This window comes from Lupinus angustifolius, unplaced genomic scaffold (genome assembly GCF_001865875.1).
Source record: "Lupinus angustifolius cultivar Tanjil unplaced genomic scaffold, LupAngTanjil_v1.0 Scaffold_118, whole genome shotgun sequence".
NCBI classification, from domain to species: domain Eukaryota; kingdom Viridiplantae; phylum Streptophyta; class Magnoliopsida; order Fabales; family Fabaceae; genus Lupinus; species Lupinus angustifolius.
Window position 1 is genome coordinate 142,571 of NW_017724979.1, and position 23,273 is coordinate 165,843.

The 23,273-nt window shown below is 35.0% G+C and overlaps 1 protein-coding gene and 1 long non-coding RNA gene across 3 annotated transcripts; one reads left to right on the forward strand and one right to left on the reverse strand.

Moving 5' to 3' along the window:
- The first annotated feature begins 6,081 nt into the window (after window positions 1–6,081).
- LOC109339894 (DNA cross-link repair protein SNM1) lies at window positions 6,082–20,977 on the forward strand. Of its 2 annotated transcripts, none has more exons than XM_019577424.1 (10): window positions 6,082–6,191; window positions 6,246–6,786; window positions 14,226–14,406; window positions 14,561–14,800; window positions 14,898–15,042; window positions 15,432–15,566; window positions 19,627–19,693; window positions 19,832–19,909; window positions 20,174–20,226; window positions 20,339–20,977. In XM_019577424.1, exons 1-10 carry the CDS (start codon window positions 6,177–6,179, stop codon window positions 20,435–20,437), a joined length of 1,554 nt encoding a protein of 517 aa, XP_019432969.1. In that variant the 5' UTR covers window positions 6,082–6,176; the 3' UTR covers window positions 20,438–20,977. The 2 variants fall into 2 exon arrangements, with proteins under 2 accessions (XP_019432969.1, XP_019432968.1); XM_019577423.1 differs by having other exon boundaries at window positions 6,084–6,786; window positions 20,339–20,448; window positions 20,500–20,977.
- LOC109339895 lies at window positions 9,303–13,922 on the reverse strand. The gene is made up of 3 exons (XR_002106725.1): window positions 13,789–13,922; window positions 13,123–13,125; window positions 9,303–9,482 (listed from the first exon to the last, which is right to left on the reverse strand). It is a non-coding gene; the product is annotated as an uncharacterized LOC109339895 (long non-coding RNA).
- Window positions 20,978–23,273: the final 2,296 nt, after the last annotated feature.

The window sequence follows — 23,273 nt, forward strand, 5'->3', positions numbered from 1 at the left end:
TTCATGTATTTTAAATGAAGTATTTGGATATATTCACATGTCTAGAGTCCTATCAGGGCGACTTCTTAAAGTTGATTGTTTAAGACGTAATCAGGTTGACAATCGAGCAAGCTACAACAATATAATAGGACCATGAAATGTACAAGTACAGAGAGAAGTATTTTCATATATATGGGCTTAGAAATGATGCCAAAGATAGTCGTTCATCTCTAAGCCAGGTCCAAAAACAGTTTTAGTTGAATACTACAACTATGGCCACGAGCTAAGGAATGTTGAGACTTATGAGTTTGTCTATAATAAGCTAATGATGAATTTGACTTTGTGGATTGAATTTTTGAATGGTGATGTTGTGAATATGCATAATGCAATATTAGTTGATCTATATGAATCACGAAAATAAACTACTACTTTACTCAATTAAATGACACATGTTATAGTAGTTGAAATTGCAAATCATTTGCATAAATCTTCAACATGACATAACTTGTGAGCATTGTCGTATAACATTGGATTCGAAAAGGAAATTGGAAAATAACTTCAAATTTTGAAGAAATAGAAAAGCACGATGTTACGAAAATCCTATTCTGCTCATTTATTGGGAGGTTTATCTTTTAATGCAAAATAAATATTAGTAATTCTTACATAAACAACCTCCTTAAAATGATAAAAGATCTAATTATAACATGTTGTGATTTCCCAATGACTTTGAAGCTTTAAAAAATTGAATCCAGTTATGCCCATAAAAGGTATGGCATACCCGTACGACTACACTGATTAATGAACGATATAGTTTACTGGGAGATACAACACTATTGATTATGTTGAGAACCTAGAGGATACTTAGTCTACGTGACTTAGTTGAGGGGATGTTGTGCGTGAAGACAATCTGTTAAGGAAAAGGGTAGCTCCTTTGAGCCGATGAAACTCTTTGCGGTAACTATGGTGACCTTTGCCACTCCCTTGAAGGTATCGTGTTCAAAATGATATGGCAGTTAGTTTTGCCGACCGGTGGGTTTCCGATGCTACCGAGTGCACGATATTTTGTCAATGAGTTACCAATGGTGGGCATGGCACTGTATTCATCTTGTTCACTTCCTAAGAACAATATAGGAATGGTCGGGTTGGAGCACTGTCGATACCATTATTGTTATTAATGCATTAGGGCCCTACTAAGAGTTAAGTCTGCATGCATTCATCTAGAAGATTAGTCGTCGAGCTAAAGGAAAAGCACGAGCGATGCATCTATCATGACATCATTATGCATATATGTAATTATGATAACAATATAAATTTTGCAGATCAATGTATGATGATTATCTATATTTATGTTGTACTGATGTATATATATATATATATATGTAGATATTTACTCTCTAATCCACCATTATAGGTAGTGGTGGACTCTGGTGCTCCTTTCATGGCTCCTCCTCGTGTCATAGAGATAGTCTCTCTCCCTCACAGAGAGGTTGAGGTTGAATGGTACTGAGCGGTGTTCTAGGGAGATATAGATATATAGAGCACTCATTCCGACTAGTTTAGAGTACCACTCTCTCGTCGCTCTATCGTACCAATGGTATATGTTATGCGTATTCCAGATGGCTATGTGTTACGACCGATATCTCTGCCTACCATTCCTCTTGTTTTTTCTTTTGGTCCTGTTGGATATCAGCATGTCAGAATACACCTAGAAGTGGGGGTTGAATAGGTGTCACGGATCACTTGTTCCACTTTTCCTATATTTGATCAAAACTAAAACAGACTGCAGGTATTCGATTATGCTTGGTCTTAATCGATTAAAAAGTACTCGATTATCCTGACATTCACACAACTTGATTCTTTGGTTTCTTGCACATCAAGTTACCGATTACCAAATGTTTACACAGTTAATTGATTAATGAGATTACACAAAGACAGTAAACAAATTATAGCATGCAACTCATATTAACACAATTAATCAACACGGTAAAGACAGAAAGTAAAGAGATTAGGGATTAGAAAGAGGTGCACAAGGAATTTTATCCTAGTTCGTTTACGGTCCACTGCAAACTAAATGCAGGCCTCTCCTTCTGATCTTGGGAGAATATTTCTTCAATTATTGCAATTGTGAGTTTTACAAACACACTTCCAATTACAAAATCAGAAAAATTAAGTTGATCCTTACTTAGCTCCTATGATCTTGACAACCTAGGTTTGACCTAACTAAATCGCCTACTAGGATCTCCTATCCTTTCGTGATCGGCCCCAACGTTGGTATCGCTTGAACTAAGACCTCTTAGCCTATGAGAAGATTACAAAGATCTCTCTCATAGTGAAACAAGTCACAAAGAGATCAACTTCCTTGTTCAAACATAATGTATTGAGTTGACTTGAGTACTTAATATTCAGATTAAATAATTGAAAACTCAATCTAAAATATAAAGTAGAAAATCCATAAGAACCTAATTCTAAATGAAATTAATGCATTAGGTTTTCAAAACAATAATTCACACTCTTTTCGAAAAATATTTTCCTCACAAATCTCTCAAAGAAATCAAGAACAACATGCAAGAATTTGATGCATAGAAAACTAGAGACTAGATGCAATGATATTAATCTATAAGCCTAAATCAGAATGCTTTCACTACCTAGGTTTTCTAAATGCACTTTCTCACTGCAACGCAATCTATGAAAATGTATGCTGTCTAACAATTTTTGAAATATCCATGTTAAGCCACATTGGAAAGAAATACAAAATTTATACTAATCCTACTAATACTAATATTAATCGATTATCCTTCCATTTTATCGATTAACATGCTATTAAAAATCAGTTTCCAGTTATGTCTTAATCGGTTAACGTGCTAACAACATCAGATCAGTTAGTAACTGAATTCTAGATAATCGATTTCACTAACTACTTAATCGATTATACTGAGTTAAAAATGTTTTTCTTTGATGTAAGGTATGTATGATAAACTACCTATATGATATGCACATGCTTTACATAGTTTTTCAAAATATATTACCTTCAATGCATGAAACTATGTATGTGTATGCATGAGCCTATTCATCATAAGATATCTAGATGATATGTCTCAATTTTAATCTTGTTCTATGTAAGTTCTTGTGAGATTTTCCACCTAGGTTTACCTAACCTAGACTCAAACTAAGGCAATCATCTTAAGACTTCTAATTACAAGTAAATATAATAATGTCCTAAATCTATATATGCAACCTATGAGTCTTCAGCTCGTTCTTCATTGTATGATCTTCAAGCTTTCTTGTATGTGCGTTTGCTTCATAAAAACTCTGGTTAGTCGTAAATGTGTAGGTCTTGACTCTTTTCACTTTCAGGTTCCTCTCATCATTTCAGCCTTAGTGTTGAGCCATTACGAGGCTTCCCGATATATTCGGTGAGATGTCTCACTTCGATACCATCAATGGTCCAGGGTAGTCGTCCTTAGACGACTCAGGGAGTTTTGACATGTCAGTGTTGTTGGTGTCTTTCTCCATCAGAGAGTCACTCGGGTTCATCGATCCCATCGTGAGGGGAACTCAGAGTATGCTCTAGGATCTCCTTCTCACATTGTGCATGGACAGAGTCGTAATGATAGGGCGGATACTTGTGGCTTAGAAAAGAGGGTCCAATTTTCTCCTTCGCTAAAGTATTCCCCCACCTATTGAGCTTACTATCAGTGATGATGTGATATATGTTTCTAGTGATGAGGACGATCCAGAGGAGTGCTCGGAGAAGGGTAGTACAAGAGGGCAGTAGTGTGAGGAGGTAAGACCGACACTATAGTAGTATGTTTATGTATAACATTATCGTATAGTACTTTGGAAGTTGTGGATAGTCTAGTGTACACCCTGTTGTAGGGGTATTTTTGGTGTTTATATGTATATAGCTACTATATCAGGACTGACGTGTATGTACTTCTGATGAACTTATGTATGGTGGCGACTGATAATATATTTTGAGACTATGTATTTAGAGGTGGTGTTGAGAGACTACTCTAATGCCATCAATTATGTTATTGTGTTATAAATATATCCATATGTGACGTACATATGTTATATTAAAAAAACTATGTACTATTTTTAACATCCAGTATGTAATTAACCAAGATTGTGATCAATGTTCTTGTATATAAATTTATTTATCTGTTAGAAAGGGTGTTTCACGTTCCCAACCATTTTCGCTTTCAGAACGTAGGAATGTTGGGATATAGTAAAACCAGAAAAATGTCTAGTAAATAGAAGATAAAAGATTATTTGGGAAATGGTTGTGCCATGGAAACCACTGTTCTGAAAGCAAAATCTAGTTGGACCATGGTGCAATCTGAATAGTCGACCGCTCCCGAAAGTTAACACAGCGAATCTATAAACATGTACACTCAAGTTTTTAGGCTATGAAAATCACATATATGTTCCTCAAGTTTTGAATATAGTAAAATAGAGAGAGATGGCAGAAGTTAAGAGAATATGTTTTGTATCTGACTCAAATAAGTTAACCATTAAAGCAAATCAAGCAAGTTAGCAAAAAAATGGAAACATACCAAAGCTAATTAATAACCAAATCAAGACAAATTAAATGAGATCATAAAATTAAAACTTATTTGTTTGCCATTATCTAACACTTCAGTAGCGTGGCTTGTGGATGTGGTACTTTTCATTAACTAGGTCGACCTTCCGGATATGAGTGACAATCGTGTAGACTAGATCTTGTATGCTTGGTAATTGACCTCATACCTAGTGGTGAGATGGTATTGATCGGTCCTATCACTATGAATGAACAAACCCACCAAAAATTGCTTTTTGAGTGCATAGGTTAAGGTGACTTCTTTCGTAATTGGATTGGTTACTAGTGAAAAATCTCAATGCTAGTTAGGAACTTTACTTATGTTTGGGATGGAGTAAACCAAGATAAATCTACAGGTTTCATCTCTCTACTTTACTTGCTTGATTATTGACTAGTTAACTAGATTGATCTGGGTGATTACACCTTGATTCAAGTTGACACCTAGTGTACCTAGAGATACGTTGCCTTTGTCTAGCCTCATAACTTGTGTTTCAACATTGATTATGCAAATATATGAGATGATCTCTACACAAAACACATATGCAAGCAAATAGAAGTAGATATGCACTAAAATGGGATAATTTATGTGGGTAGTATAGTTTAACTATACTATCCTACGTTTGGGGTACCTTTTGAATTCATTATCCACATCAGTACTTAGTACTTATGTGAGTACTTCTATATGGAAAATCTTGTCTAGGCTGATAATCAATGCTAACGAAAAAAGATGAAGGAGTATCATATGTTATGCTAACCGGTTCACTAGTGGTAATCTGAACATCATCGTTATCATCACATAGCTCAATGTCCTCCTCATCACTAAAATCACTAACAATATCTCTAATAATTGCCATCTACATATAAACATATAAACATACGATATTTACATTTAAACATACAATAACATTAAATAGAATTAACAAAAGTAAATGAACTGGAAAATATAAAGAATTTTTAGTTACCTTCAATAATCACAGTTCTTCAATTACAAATTACCCTAAAAATTTCTCATACGTTTTCTTCCTTCGGTGTGGTTTGAGTCGGGACATAGGCTTATATATTGTTTGGATGTCGTGGATCCAAGACACGACTTGGATCTCGTGTCCTTAGTCCACGAGAATAGCATGGAATTCGTGTACGGGGTCCACGAGATTGCCATGAAACTCGTGTCCCGGTGCACGACTTATAGAAGCTTGACACCGTGTAAGGAAATCGTGGATGGGATCCACGACATTGGTGGAAAATCGCATTTCCCATCCACGACCTTGGTGAAATCATGGATTTCATCAACGAGATCCACAAAAAATACTTCATACTCGTAATTAATTCAAAACGCACTCCAAACATGCGATAGTGTAGTCAAACTACAGTACCCACGTAAATTTTCCCACTAAAATGAGTTTGGTGCATTAAAAAATCCATCCTTAATGCATTGAAAAATCCATCCTTAATGCATTGAAAAATCCATCGTTAACTATAACCTTTTTTTGAAGCACTAATCTTGACTTAATTATTCATTAAATCACATAAAAATATTCATCAAAATGCGTTAATTTTCCCGCTGGTTCATTTTAAAACACCAAAATCGCTATTTAATTTCAATGCCTTACGCGCGCGTATGGAAGAAATGGCGTTATACAATTCTGCACCGACCGATTCTCCCTCTCTAGCATTAGAAGAGGACCATTTACCTCACAACGACGACGATTACGATCTAAACGACGATGGTGCTTCGCTTGGCATCGTTTCAATGGACGATGAGGGTTTCCCGTCACAACTCCACTGCGATATTGAAGACGTTACAAAGTACCGAAACGAAGAACGATTGGAAACAGTATCGGGAAAGAGCGGTTTCGCCGCCGATTTCTATAGTTGCGGAACTGATTTTTCCTCTCTGATGTTAATTCCTGAAGATCAGAGAGACAAGGATCTCGCGAGAGATTTGGTATCTTCGGGGAAGAAGCTTAAGCAGGCGAATCTGTTTGAGATTTGGGGTTTTGGAAGAAACGTTGGCGTTGAATCGGTTTCTACTGCGTTTGTTGAATCTAAACCTAGTCAGAATGGTGGATGTGAAAGGAAGATTGTGAGAACTGAAAATCGGGGTTTGATTCTGCGTGATACCGGGAAAGAGTTTGAGAAATCAAAACCTTCTCAAAAGAGAAAGGATTCGAACTGCAATGGAAAAACTAGGGTTAAACGTGCGTGTCCCTTTTATAAGAAAATGCCAGGTGACATGAAACTTCTTTCAATTTCTTTTATTTCATTACATTAACAGTCTGTTATAGTTTATTTGTGGATGAAAAAAAGGTCTTAATAACCATTTTATAAGTATATTTCATTGTTGTCAAGTCTTTCTTTTCCCTGTATTATTATCTAATGACAAGTGAGATAAGTTTTGGAGGATAAGGAAGGTAAAGAAAAAACTTCTAACTATCTCACGAATATATTTCATGGTTCTGAAGTATTTCTTTATCCTCTAAAATTCAACTCGCAAATATATCATTATAATTTGTTTTCTCTTAAAAACTCAATTCACAAACAGACTCTATAGTTTACTCTCCATTTGGATTTTGAAAGAGAATGAAGTGAAAAACTTCATTTGCCTCCAAAACCCAAGACCCTTAAGATTTTTTATTGATATGCTATAATTCTTAGGAGAAATTGCAATTAGTATGTCTAAAGTTTGTGACAATTAAATGCACAGTTCCTGACTTGATGTTTAAATAATGACACTGACACTGACTATTTTGCATCATTTTGTTTTGCACTCACTCCTTTTTGATAAATAATCCTCAAGAGATTTTTCTCTCCCAATTCCCCTCCATTTCTTAATGTACATTTTATAGATTTTGGATAGTTTTTAATGGTCCGTAGGGCATAGTAAATGTGATTCAATATGCAAAATAAGAAGTTCAATGTCATTTTTGAAATGTGTTTGTCACCATCAAAAATCTTAAGGGAATTGAATGCAACGCAACTTACCTTTACTCTCAAGTTTGTTTTGGAATATACCTCCTTCTAGTTCTTCAAAATGTATGCACAATTTTTATCCCTAAGTTAGGAACAAGTGGATTGTTTGGTAAGCCATCCGTACAGGATAGAGTTATATTGTTGGTCTTTCCTATCCTTTTTACCTTGTGTATTTCCTATCTCATGGGTAGAACTGAGTTAGTAATGAGCAGGATAAGATATTGCAGTGTATTCCCTTCATACCCTCACACATGAACACCACTGGTATCACCACCACTACCACCAAATCAATGCCATCTTTATTTGTTGCGTACCAAACACTAGAAAAGATAAAAGCTTTTCTTGCTCATATTCTATTGTGCTCTTATCTTGTTCTCAATCATATCATGTCCTTATCCCATCCTTGCTGCCAAATGGGCCCTAATATGACGAATATTTACAATTTCAGGAACTAAAATGATGAATTGCTCATTTGTTTTTCTTTAAACGCATTTTTGCATTATTTGGGCTAAATTTTCTTAGAAGACATTTTTCACAATGTGAGGCATGCCGTTTTGCAATTTGTTCCTTGGGTTACCACTTACTAGAGAACATAAACGTACTATGATATTGGTTTTTTTCTTGAAAAATATAATTTGTTTAATTTAAGTCCAAAAGGTGATGCAACAAATACAATAATGGCCTCTATCGACTAGATGGGATTGTCCACATAGAGTTGACATCATCATTTTGCTTTGTTTTAAACCAAGTAAGTGCTGGTCTAGTTGTATAAGGCCTTGCTAGATCCCTAGGATGACTAAATGGTTAAGAGTTCGATTCTTGTACGTGACACTTGTTGGGATGGGCATCCACACACCCGAAAGAGATTAGTTCCTTACCCAAAAGGGTGAGGAGATACCCTTGGTATTACAAAAAACACCAAGTCTTTACCATAAAGATTTGCATTATCTTGTGTTGCACTTAGTAACCTTTGAGCTTTGTCACCAAGAAAAGAACAGCTCCTCCAGTTTAAAAAATGACACTGACATCACCTATTTGCATTGTAGTGTTTCACTTACACCCCTTTTTTCTCCCTCTAGGCACATGTTATATATTTTTGTTAGTTTTTAATATACTAAGTTTGACTGTGACTCAATACAAAATTGGGAAGGTCAGTAACTCGGTATTATTTTTTAATGCATGTGTCATTGTGACAAAACAAACCTGAGGGGCATTGAATGCTATTTACCCCATTTATTAAGTTTGTTTTGGAATATACCTCTTTCTAGTTCTTCAAATTGTGAGCATTGATTTTTTGTCCCTGAGTTTAGAGATCATTAGATTATATTACTCCTTCATGTAAACTGTTGTTGACAGACATATAACAGTTCTATGAGACTTGTTAATTTCCTAAAGTTAGGAACTGGTATGACTGATTTACAATTTCATGAACTAAAACGATAGACTAGTCGTTTATTAATCTGTTTAGGAAATACCTCTTTCTAGTTCTTAAAATTGTGAGTACTGATTTGTTTGTCCCTGATTTTAGGGGAGTGTTAGATTTTTATAGAGTGATACCCATTTTAGTTCTTAAAATGTTTTGCTCGTACCAATTTGATCCCAAATAAATAAAAAAACCAAATTAGTATTTAATAATCGTGAATGTAAGTCAAAATAGTTCCTATCAGGTGTCATCAAGCTTGCTAAAAAGGACTAACTTGGCTCACATTTGGGACCATTTTAGGTTTTCAATATTTGAGGGATCAAATTGATACACATGAAAGTGAGCAAGTTTAACTGCATAATGTGGCAGTTACAAAATTTGTTATTAATGAAAAACTGATTCATTACAAGCCTGTGTACCTCTATTCATAGAGTTGTACATGTGGCAAGCTTGCTTAGTAAGCTAAACCTAAGAATACAAGCCTAATCCTAACTAACTAACACACTGTTATTATAAAGATAACAATATGCTCTAATACAACCCCTTAGAAGTAGGTGGGTCAATATCACAAACTTGAAGCTAATTTTTGAGAGTGATGAATCTAGTAGGTGATAGAGGCTTAGTAAACATATTTGCAGTTTGAAAATTGGTTGGGATGTGCTTGACTTGAATGGACTTGTTTTGAATCTTTTCTCTGACAAAGAAAAAATTCAGTTCAATATGTTTTTTCTTTTATGGAGAACAGGATTATAAGCCATGACCACTATACTGAAATTCTCACAAAGAAGTAGGGTTGTAGTGTAGGAAAACCATAATTCAGTAAGAGGAGACTACACCCACATGAACTCTTGAGCAAGCAAAGCTAAGCTTTTGTATTCAGACTAAGTGCTGGATCTGGAGATAGTTTGCTGCTTCTTTGACCATCAAGTAACTAGATTAGGTCCCACAAATATACAAGCCCTGAATGTAGACTTCCTGTAATCACAATCCGATGCCCAATCAATATCATAAAACACTCTAAGAACCAAGGGAGAAGATGAGATGCCATGACATTGAGTGCCATTAAGATATCTAAGTATCATTTTCACTGCAGTCCAATGCTCCTCTAGAGAAGTTGACAAAAAATGGCAGAAGGTCTAGTAATAGTAGCATACTGAAGAGTACCTATAGTAGGCTATGTCCGGTCTAGTAATAGTAACATACTGAAGAGCACCTACAATGGATCTATATAGAGAAGGATTTTCAAAATAATTGGAACCTTCTTCTGTCAGTTTATAGTTGGATGCCATAGGAGAATTCATAAATTTAGCCCCAAACACGTTAGCTCTTTCAATAAGATCCTTGATATACGTGGATTGTGAGAGTAGAGTAGACTTATCCTTTAGGTATTTAATTTCAATTCCTAGAAAATAGTCAAGAGTACCAAGGTCTTTTAAAGCAAAGGCACTATTGAGATTGTCAATTAGAGACCTGATGTGAGATTGTGATGACCCTGTGAGGTAGTGAACTTATGGATAAAGAGAGATTATCACATTTGCTAGTGCTAAACCCATGTTTTAGGAGAGTGTCCGTTAACTTCTCAAACCACTGCCTAGGAGCTTGTTTGAGTCCATACAAGGCTTTTTTAAGTTTGCATACCAAAGACTTATCCTTATCCTGAAAACCCATAGGTTGTTGCATATAGACTTCTTCATTGAGATGACCATTGAGAAAAGTATTATTAACATCTAGTTGTTGAAGAGTTCAATTGTAGGTTAGAGCCAAAGTAAGCAAAATCCCGACAGTGACTAGATTTACTATAGGAGAAAATGTTTCATTGTAATCAACACCATGTTTCTAATTAAACCCTTTGGCAACTAACCTAGCTTTGTACCCATTAATAGAACCATTTGGGTTCTGTTTAACACTAAAAGCCCACTTGCAGCCAATGGCATGTTTGGTAGCAGGAAGAGGCGCTAGGGACCAAGTGTATGAATTTATAAGAGCATCATATTCATCCTTCATAGCTGAAACCTAAACTGGATAAGCTAAGGCTGCTTTGGTTGATGTAGGCTCAACATGAGTAAGTAAGCTCTAGGGTAAACCATTTCGAATATTCCTAACTTAGACCTGGTTTATATAGAATGAGATGAAGTTGGGAAAACACAAACTTACTAGGTACACTAGGCTCCATTGTGACACTAGGTTCTCTTAAGATGTTGATTAGTAGTAGACGTAGACTCAGTTAAATAGTGATAAAAGGACTAGAAGGAGGAGAAGAAATAGATTCAGTAGAATTTGAGGGAATGAGAGTAGGATTATGAAACACTAGTATTTGATCAGGTGAGGGAGTGGACTGAGAAGTTGACGAACAAGGAGAAGACTTAAGAGTTGTAGCGTAAGGAAAATTGTATTCATTAAACACAACATCTTTGGAATAACAATTTATCCTTCATTTGTCAAACACTTGTACCCCTTGTGTGATAGTGAATAACCCAAGAATGTACACTCAGAATACCTGAAATCTAGCTTGTGTTTGTTAAAGGGCCTGAGATTAGAAAAACAAGAATCTCACTAAGACATAGTTAGAAATATTGTCAAAAAGAAGAGTATGTGGGGATTGGTGGGCTAATGTAGGGGATGGAAGCCTGTAAGAATGGCATGATCCCAAAATTTTAAGGGTAGACAAGCATGAGCCATTAGAGTTAAACCAATCTCTACAATATGTCTGTGTTTTCCTTCAACAATCCCATTTTGATGGTGGGCATGAGGACAAGCAAGTCTATGAGAAATGCCTAACTTAGCTAGCTAAGAAGTAAAGGGCCTAAGCTCTCCACCCCAATCACTTTGAACAGACTTAACAATCTTATTAAATTGAGTCTTGATCATGGTGAGGAATGCATCAAACAAAGTGATAGTATCTGATTTGAATTTCAACAAATATATCCAAGTATGTCTAGTAGCTGCATCAACAAGAAAAATAATACATAAATCTAGTAATAGAGTCTATAGGTGTAGGTGCCCATAAATCAACATAGAGAAGATCAAAAGGATGAGGTTATTTATTAATAGAATCAGAAACATGTAGTCTATGTGACTTTCTTAGACCACAAGCAGAATAAAAATTCAAAACACTTTTATGAACTTGGGAAACATTACAATGAGTGAGAACTTTAGAAACAACATTTTCATTAGCATGCCCAGTCTGCAATGCAAAAAAAAAGTAAGTAGAAGGAGTACTAGTAGTAGTATTGTGTACAATTTTATTGCTAGAAAATGGGAAAATAGTGGCAGAGGCACTAGTAGTATGCTACGTAGAAGAAGAACCAGTAGAAGAAGAACTGGAAGACAATGAGGGCAGTAGATCATGAAAAGCATGGAGTCCCTCTAGAGTGAGAGTACTTCTTAGTAAGACTTGATTAGTAGCCTGAGATTTGACAAAACAAGAGTAAGGATGAAATTCAAAATAGCAAAAGTTGTCTTGTACAAATTGAAAGACACTAAGCAAATTTTAGTGATTGAAAGAACAAGAAGTAAATTTCTAAGGGAAACAAACACATGAGGATTAAAAGATGAGTGAAAAGTAGAATTGCCACAAGCAGAGATAGGGATACCAGGACCATAACCCATGTATATCTAATCTGAAGTGAATTTTTTAGTGGGCTCTTGAACCAGAGCAAGATCAGATGTAAGGTGATTGATTGCACCTAAATCAGGATACCACACTGGAGGATTGGTGTTGTAGATAGATGCACCACCAGAAGATGTAGTTGTCATAGCATAGGTAGAGTTAGAGTGACCATGCTGACCTTAAGCAGTAGGGTGAGATGAACCAAAATGAGAACTAGATGTATAGGGTGAGAACTGATCATAATGTCCTGTGAGTGGACCCCTGTGATAAGGAAACGTGGTCCAGAATAGTAACTAAAGTTCCTTGCAACATGAGGATAGGAAGTAGGAACAAAACTAGAGTATTGTTTGGACATAGAAGCACCATAGGAAGAATTGTTGTAGAGAGGTGCACCAAAACCAGGAGGATTACCATAGCAAGAAGAATAGCCTAATCCAAGATTAGAAGGTGCATAGTAACAGTATGAGATCTCATGTCCATACTTGTTGCAATACTCACAAAATAGATTGCTTCCACGTGGCTCAAAACCACCACGTGTTTTGCCACGACTACCACGAAAACCATCTCTAAAATTAGGATTGCCATGAAAATGAGAAGTAAAGCCCTCATTACGTGCCCTAGGAATAGAAAGTGACGAGATCTAATAGGATAATTGTGTAGTTGAGAAGTGAAAGAGGCAGGACTGAATGGAGATTTAGCAACATTATTAATAAAAAGAGTCGAAAATAGATTTGGTTTGATTTCTTTCCAAACAAGCTTCAAATGTTAGAAGACAGGACTGTAGAACATTAATGGAAGGAATATCCTCCTAATTCTCAACAATAGTGATGAGCATCTGAAATTCCTCAGGTAATCCATCAAGTATGCAGTCAATATATTCAACTAGGGTTATAGGAGAGCCTATGGAAATTAAGGAATCAACAATTACTTGATTTTCATGAAATATTCTGAAATTGTACTAGAACCTTCCACAATAGATGTTGTCTGCTCTTAGCTTTTGTTTGAGCATGACATACTCACTCACCTCACGCCATAGTTGAAAGGAGTGTCTGCAACCAACAACTCTAGGTTGCATATCTTCATAAAGAGAATTGAGCAACCATGAAAGGATCATTTGATCCTGCTCTTCCCAGCTTAGATAAGCTGGATTAATGCGACAGAGAAGACGATCTTCTTCACTGAGATGCTTCTTTGGAATAGCATCACCAGAAACAAACCTAAATGCACAATTAGAAGTGAGAACAACCACAATAAATTTTTGCCACACCAGAAAATTGTGTTATGTAAGTTTTGTTGTTGGAAGAGGAAGAGTGCCAGAAGGAGCAGAAGAGTGCAAAGGAAAAGCCATGGATGGAGGAGGAGAATCAGAATCTTCAGTAGCATCCTTTTTAGTGTTTGAGCTGAAAAATTAGTTTGCCAACAATTACATCTTGACTTTCTGGTTTTTATTTTTTTGGTGGTATGAAAAATAAATGAATTAAGGAGAAATTTGAAGGAGTTTCAATAAACATGATTTATGATAGAACATTATGGTGTTGTTTGATCCATAAGCCGATTCCACCTAGTGAGATAAGGGCTTGATTGTTGGTGTTGTTTGTTGGTATGAAAAACGAAAACCCATGTAGTTAATGAATGTTCTAAATTTGGTCCATTTGCCAATGCAGGGACAAGCTTTACTGTTGATGCATTTCAGTATGGGTGTGTTGAAGGGTGCTCAGCATATTTTCTTAGCCACTTCCATTCTGATCATTATGGTGGCCTTAGCAAGAAATGGTCAAATGGCCTTATTTATTGCTCTCCTCTAACAGCATGCCTAGTTCAAATGTGCCTTTCAGTAAATCCTTTGTGAGAATTCAGGAACTCATATTTTCTGCACTCTATTTCTTACTCTTTTTATTTATTACTCATTCATATGAGCAGAAAAATCAAGGTGCATGTCGTCATCATTTCCTTTTCATTTCATCATGTGATTAACTTTTTATTACATTTGTTTGTGTAGGTATATCTGCCCTTTGGAATTTAACACAGAACATTTGATTGATGGTGTCAAAGTGACTTTGTTAGAAGCCAATCATTGCCCTGGTGCAGCTTTAATTCACTTTGACCTTCCAAATGGGCAATGCTATTTGCACACTGGGGACTTTAGAGCCTGTAAACAAATGCAAGCCCACCCTCTCCTTGTAAATCAACGTGTGAATGTCCTTTACTTGGATACCACATATTGCAACCCCAAGTACAAGTAAGACACTGATCTTGTTGAAAGTATGTTTAGATCTTGTCATTCATGGGTATTGTTATATAAATTGAAGGTTTTATTGCCAAATTTTCTGCTTCAGGTTCCCCTCCAAGGAAGACGTACTAAACTATGTTGTCAAAATTACAAAGAACCACCTCAAAATAAATCCCAGAACTTTGGTGGTTGTTGGGGCATATAGTATTGGCAAAGAATGTGTTTATCTTGCAATTTCTAAGGCACTTGAGGTATTGGGCCATTTTTCTTCAGTAGATTTCTATTTCAACTATTATGTTCACATTCTACACCCCTTTCCCTTTCAATTGTCGTTCTTGTTGATATTAGTATACATTAACGCCTAAGGTTGTTTTATGTCTTTACAAAGATCTATAGGTTATTGATAACAATTTTGAATTTTTAAAACTTCTTTTATCATTTGCAATGCTTAATACATGCGTGTATTTGAGTTGTCAACCTTGAATTTTCGAAATTAATTTTGGCTAGCTGCATTGGGAACATGAGGTTCCTGTTCATGGGTTGTAAACTAACCTGAATTGACAGAAGTGGCTTTAAATCACCGTCATAAGTTAGACATTTGATCCTTATATACACTACATATGGCTCTTTACTGTTTCAGGTAAAAATTTATGCAGGTGCTTCAAGGAGGCGCATTTTGCTAGCGTATGGTTGGCCTGTACTTTCAGATAATCTCTGTACAAATGGAAATGACACATTTCTCCATGTTATGCCCATGTCATCTCTGAGAATTGAGGTTTAATTTTAGCCTTTACGTTTTAATTTCAAAATTCTCAGTTTTCTCTCTTTAAATTGGTTGGAATCAGACAAAAATTCTAGGGGGTTAAGGGATTGTATTAGTTCTCAAGTCATGAGATTATTAATTGTAAATATGTAATTACTAGGTGTTTCTTTGTTCCATTTTCATTTTTGGAAGGGATTTGATTAATGGGCTGTCTTTTAGGAATTTATTCCCTTAAACAACCTTTTCACTTGTGAGAATAAGGATCCATATATTTACCCTCCTCAGACCCAAGTGGAAGCTTTATGCACCAAGTTGTCCTTTTTAGGAAATTTTATTTTTTAGTTCCTAGTTTCTAGCTATTCTGCGTATGCACTGTAATTTCCCATATGACTAAAATAGATAGAGAGGTAGGGAATTTATCGGACGAACCGCACTCCTTTGTATACGTTAGGAGTCCATTGATGAGAAGGGGTTGGGGAAAGCTTGAACCCAATTCCTATAGTAATGAATATAAGCGCAATTGAAATTCCCGATATTAAAATGGTAGAGCCATGAATGAATAAAGCAAGAAAAAAAGAAAGAATGAGTAGCAAGAAAAAAAGAATGAGATAATCATTCATTCATTGAATGATTATTGAATATATTGAATGAATTGAGTCCTCATTACAAAATTGAATACAAAGATTAGGGGAATACCCCTTTATATACAACAATTACTAAAACAGAATTGTTAACTAGACAATCTATTAACTCTCTTGATTAATCGATTATCATACACAAACTAATTGGAAAATAATTACCCAGTTAATCGATTAATCACACTGTTAATCGATTAATTTAATCAATTAACTATAGTATTAATTGATTAACTATTACACATTTAATCCATTAACAACAGTGTTAATCCATTAATTCTGACAGAATCACACATTTTCTAACATCTCCTCAAGCTGGAATGTATCCAACATTCCAAGCTTGAAATATGTTGAACACCACACTTACTCTAATACCTCTTCTTGCTCGTGAGCGAATCTTGAACTCCCAACCTTGAAAGGAATGAAGCAATAACGACGCACCATTGGCAGAAGCAATTTCATCTAACGCTTAACCATCTATTTGACAAAAGCTTAACCAATCAATGCTTAACCATCCATTTGACAAAAGTAAAGCAACCATAATGGATGAAGGAGAAAAAATGGATAGGAATCTCGATCCTAATGTGCAACTTCATTGATATAAAAAACACACTATAATGATGTTTTATGTGTGAGAGGTGTAAGGAATAGAGTATGAATGAAATAAGGGTAATTGATAAAGGATAAGTGTGATAAGAAAGTGATAAGTTCATTTGCTACTTTGGCTAATTGCAAGGGTTGCTCTAGATATAACCTGTATAGGAACATGTTATGACTCGTCTAGATATGAATGCAGAGAATTGGTGCAAAATGATTGATCCAACTCCAAGTACTAATCTATATATGGAAATGTAAAAGGTACTTTTTCTCATTATCAATCTTAACAACAAGCACACCTTTGCTGGACCCGAAAGCAAGAAGAATTCAGTCATTCAGTGAGAATATTATCAATCTTTGTTTCTCATTATTCTTTCTTTAAACTTTCTTTCATATACTTGATTCATCAAGAAGCTTTCTTTTCAATGGCTCTTACCACATTTTAACATGGTATCAGAGCATACTTATTCTTTCGATAGCTTCCGCTTATGGCTCCATCATTCCAAGTTTCTTTCATTGAACTTGTTTTCAATCTCCATTTTTTTCTTGCTTTCGGGTCCAACAAAGGTGTGTTTGTTGTTAAGAGGATACTGTAAAGATGATGCATTCATGAATGCTTGATGAAGAGTTCAAAATTTGAAACTACAAAATGAAGACAACATGATCATCCCAAGAAATGCAAGAAAGAACTATGTGAATCAACAAAGCAATGAATAATTCACTCGGATGGTGTCGATGTGAAAATGATGAATGGAAGAGTCTATAGACGGGTGTGGAGTGCTCTGATGTCACCTTATGAAAATAGATATGTTGATGTGAAGATCAATGGTGACATATCAGACTCTGTTACAGTTGCTCTTGAAGAAGATTTTCAGAAATGGTGCCTTATTTGTCTTGCAATGATATTAGTATTTTTGTTGTTGGCTCTAATTATTAGCAGTTGGGTTCCATCTTATTATAGTAGTTCATTGGCTATAGGGATCTTTCTTGTCATTATACTCCTTCTCTTCCAAGGCATGAAATTATTGCCAACTGGAAGAAAAAATATCTTTTACATTTCCATATATGGATCAGTACTTAGAGTTGGATCAGTCATTTTGCACCAATTCTCTGCATTCGTAAATTCAATTTTTTAGAGTTGGAAGATTATGGTCATGAGTCATGACATATTCCTACACAGTTTATATCTAGAGCAGCCATTGCAATTAGCCAAAGTAGCAATTGGACTTATCACACTTATCCTTTATCAATTACCCTTATTTCATTCATACTCTATTCCTTACCCCTCTCACACACAAAACATGATTATTGTGTGTTTTATCAATGAAGATGCACATTAGGATCGAGGTTCTGATTCATTTTCTCTCTTTCATCCATTATGATTGGTTTGCTTCTGTCAAATAGATGGTTAAACATTGGTTGATTAAGCTTTTGTCAAATAGATGGTTAAGCGTTAGATGAAATTGCTTCTACCAATGGTGGTTAAGCGTCGTTATTGCTTCATTTCAAGGCTGGGAGTTCAAGATTCACTCGTAGAAAGTATTAGAGTAAGTGTGGTTTTCAACACATTTCAAGCTTGGAATGTTGGATACATTCCAGCTTGTGGGGATGTTAGAATATGTGAGATTCTGTAGAGTTAATTGATTAACAATGTAAGAGCTAATCCATTAACACTGCAGTTAATTGATTAACACTGTAGTTAATCGATTATCTGTGTAGTTTGTGTTCGATAATCAATTAATCAAGAGAGTTAATCGATTATCTAGTTAATAGATTTTGTTTTAGTAATTGTTGTATATAAAATGGTATTCCCCTAATCTATGTATTCAATTTTGTAATGAAAACTCAATCAATTCAATAATCATTCAATGAATGATTTTATCATTTTTTCTTTCTTACTACTCGTTCTTTCTTTCTTGCTTTATTCATGCATGGCTTTACCATTTTAACATGGTATCAGAACATACTTATTCTTTTTAAGTACAAAATTGAATACAAAGATCAGGGGAATACCCCTTTGTATACAACAATTACTAAAACAGAATCTATTAACTAGATAATCGATTAACTCTCTTGATTAATCAATTACCGTGCACAAACTAACTGGAAAATAACTACCCAGTTAATCGATTAACTTAATCAATTAACTATAGTATTAATTGATTATACAGTTAATCCATTAACAACAGTGTTAATCCATTAACAACAGTGTTAATCCATTAACAACAATGTTAATCCATTAAGTCTGACAGTCACACATATTCTAACATGGGGGTTTTACATTTGTGTATTGATAAGACCTTTCACTATTTCTTGAAGCTCGATCTCTCCCCCGGATGAACCATGTAGCCAAGAAAAACCATGAACTAGAATAGAAGAGCTTAAATATTTTGTAGTAGCCTCATTAGATTGTACATCTTTCTTGGTATATCTAGATAGTAGATAGGAGCATAAACTGAAACATTCTGGAGCTAAAAAGATAGTTATTAAATCTTAGAACATAGATTATTTCTTACAATCTCTGTTTTCAAGAGCTGTTATTCTGAAACCTGTTATGAAACCTTGAGTAAAAGAAAAACACAAGATCTCTAATGGCCGAGAACAAAGAAACCCATCTAACACCCAAGTATGATGATGCTTCACGCACAGACCACCCAACCAAACCCCATAATGCAAAATCTAACACCCAAGTTCTCTAATGACCTTAAGCCATTCCTTCCACATAACCCAGCATAAACTCAGTTAAATTTTCAACAATGGCACCAGTTTGTCTTACCTGTTTTAAAAATTCTCTTCTTTTGTCTCATACTTGACCTAGCACTTTTTTCATGTTACATTAGTCCTTAAAGGATTACTTGAAGACCTACAAGGAACAATTCACAGCAATATTGGCATTTCGTCCTACAGGTACTTACTTATATATCAATGTAAACGATTTCTTAATCTGAGATTTTTAAATTGTTTACTTAGAACTGAGAAGCTATATCTGCAGAAAGTCGTTGGAGTATTATAAATCTTTTTTTCACTTTTGTTTTGCTCTTTCAGGTTGGACATTCAGTGAGAAGATGTGCACGGATCTGGAACTAATTAAACCTGTTTCCAAAGGAAATATCACGATATATGGTAAGATGAGCTTCAACCAACAACCACTTTTTATATAAATTATGAACTTGGAATCAGTGCTATATATCTGAACGTACTGGGCCATGGGCAACCGTGTTATAGTGGTTATTCATAGTCAAAAGTTAGCTACTACTGAAATGGGGATGGTCATTACAGTCAAACAAGCTTTTAATTTGATTATTTTCTGTTGCTCTTGTTCTAGTTATTTACCTATCACTATTAGACTATTGCAGTTTGTAAGTTACCTTTCTCCCTTCTTTCTAGGGGTTCCTTACAGTGAGCACTCCAGCTTCACGGAACTACAAGATTTTGTTCAGGTCCAACTCATCACTACTTTCTGTGTTGCATGTTTGATAACTTATCTGATGGAATCTACAAAATTGCAATTTGTGTTTCACTTACTAGTGAATTATCTTTTTCTTTCCGCAGTTTTTGAGGCCTGAAAAGATAATTCCTACTGTTAGTGTTGGGAGTGCTGCTAATCGAGAAAAGATGCAATCATACTTCCGAGACTGGTTGAAGGGCTAATGTCTCTTCTGTTATTTAAGAGATTCTGTTTGTAATCTGAAGGGGATGCTGGAACTCAACATTTAGTGATGCTTGCAGAAGGGGATGCATGAATTCTTTTTGTACCTTAACCATTATGATTATATGCTTGATCAAAATGGCTGAATTGCAACAAGTTTTCCTTTGTTTCAGGTTCTTCATTTGTTGTCCACCGAAAATCTGCTTGAAAGATCCTCCTGCAGGACATACTACAATTTTATGAAAACCAAAGTAGAAAAATATGTAATTAATATGTCATGCCTTTTGTTGTCTTTTATGTACTTCAGCACTTGCCCATTTTTAACATACATTTTTTTTAATATTGTATATCAAAAAATGCTAGCAGGTTAAAAAACCACAGGCGATATTTGTTGTAGTTAACATGAAAGAAGCTTTCCCTAGAGTCCCATTATTTATCCCTTGTAGGACAAGTAATTGTAGGAGTTATGTTCTGTAGCCTTGTTCAATATCCACTGTCGCTTTTGCTAAAGTTGATTGTTAAAGTAATGGGCTTTTACATTATTAATACTTTATTGTATTATTATGAGATATATGAGAATACACCATTGTATGATTATGCTATTGTATATTCAAGTAGCACACTAGCTTCTGGTTATGCATAAAAGATTGTATTTGTGCGCCATGTGGTCATACATAATTGCAATTATAGGAAGAAAGATAGATTCAGATTCTTCCTCCCTCCCTTTCTGATAAGGCCAAACCCAAGCCTGAAATTAAGCATGTGTATAAAAGTGGAAAAATGAAAGTTTGGTTACTAAATAACAAACTTTCCACAAATACCATTGGGTAGTTAAGTTGGTTGGGCAGCCTATAATTACAAAGTTAGGCTTAGGAGTAGTTAGTGGAGAAATCAAGTTCTAATTGTGGAATTAGAGGGGAAGGGTCGTGGGATCCTTATTGTACCATTCTTTACTTGTAATTCACTCTTCAATAATACACAATTCTATAGAACCCTACCAAGGATTAATTTGATTCTAGTTTAGAGCATTTCCTTTCTATTCTACTACTCTTTCTTAATCGGATGCTAGTGTTTATCACTTTCTCACTATACTTTCTTCTCCTTTCATTTGCTTACAATGTACATAGCTGATAAACTATTCCACAGGGACTTAGAAAACCAGGTATTGTGAACTTCAACCATCCAACCTCAGCAAAGTTGGCTGACTCACTTTCTTCTGTCACGTCAATACGCCACTATACTGACTCTTGGTCATACTCTTTGGTGTTTCACATATTAAGCCATTAAAGTTGTATTTGAGAGTCTTGTTTTGTTTTGAAGGCGGAGAGGGAGGGAAGAGATGACTTTATAAAGTGTATCCTTTGTTTGAGAGTTGGGGGATGAGAGGGAAAAGTTTTGAAGGTTTTCTATAGCATTGTAAAACCTTGCACATGCCCATTTTTATGTTTCCCAATTTGAGGTTTTGCGAGAGACAAACATGTCAAAATATTTCAATATCTTTAGTCAAATTTTATAATTACATTGTATATTTTCCATTGTTAATAAGACTTTTAAATGGAGAATAAACAAACTATTATTGCATTATCATTAATTTAGTCTCTTCCTAAATAAGGGAGAGATTTAACTTAATTTGTTTTTTTTCCATTCCCTTCCTCTCCTTCGCCCCTTGTTCCCTCTCTTTCCATTTCAACATAGCATAAGGTATTACAATAACACCAAGATTCAATTCTGCAGATGAACTTAGTTTCCACTCCAAACTCTTGCTAAGATTAAAATATGCAACACAACCAAGGTATCAAGAATCATAACTGGGTACTTATTGTGAATCAAAAGCCTTGGTAGACTTGTTTATCTTCTTTAGCTATTCTGTTTCATTTCAAAAGCACATTAATGTCACATTCTTGAAGGTTTTCTTACTTAATATAAACCTTTGTGATAAACCTCTTGAGCTTATCCTTATTCTGCGCCAGAGAATGAATATAGTCTTTTGGTAAGAAAAGCATACCATAGTTGCACTCACTGGCTCAACATCAGCAAATCTTACTCAAGTTGATGGCAAGGATAGCGCTTCTCAAGCTTACAATGCTGCTTATTGAGCACAAAGTTCTCGGTAGCGGATTTGGAAGTATCAGTGGCAGAGCCACTTGTAGCTGTGTGCGTGCCTTGAATAAAATTATATATATTTAGTTAATATTTTTTGTACCCCTAGTTATATAAAATTTTACCCATTTCATTCCACTTGTCTTATACTCATACATTTTGGATCATTCAATACAACTTGCACTCTTATATCAATAGAAATGGAATATTTCAAGGGAATGGTACATCTCAGAGTTCTAGGTCCTCTTAGTTCTCTCCCTCCTACCTTAAGTCCTTTTGTTTTATCATAAGCAATCTCTACCTACATCTATTGGTATGCATTGAAGATATTTTAGAGGTTATTTTAGAAGTTGGTTAGGTGGTTAGGGAACTAGCTAGTTAGTTTGTTAACTTTGTATCATTTTTGCTTGGATCATAAGCTATTTTATTTGTATAATGTCATAAGTCATATTGATTTCACATTGATAATAAGTCATATTGATTTCACATTTCAATTAGTTAGAATAATTTAAATTTTCACATTCTCTTACTATTTGATTTTCAATACGGTATTAGAGCAATAATTATGTCTTTAATAGCTTCCGCTTAAGCTTTTGTCCTTCCATTTCATACCAATCTCCTTAAACCAATCTTCTTCTTTCTTATTTGTCATCACAAAATTCCCAATTTCCCATCTTGAGATTCTTGGTAGTATCATCAATGGGTCTGTTTTGATTTCCATGATTCTCTAACTTTGTA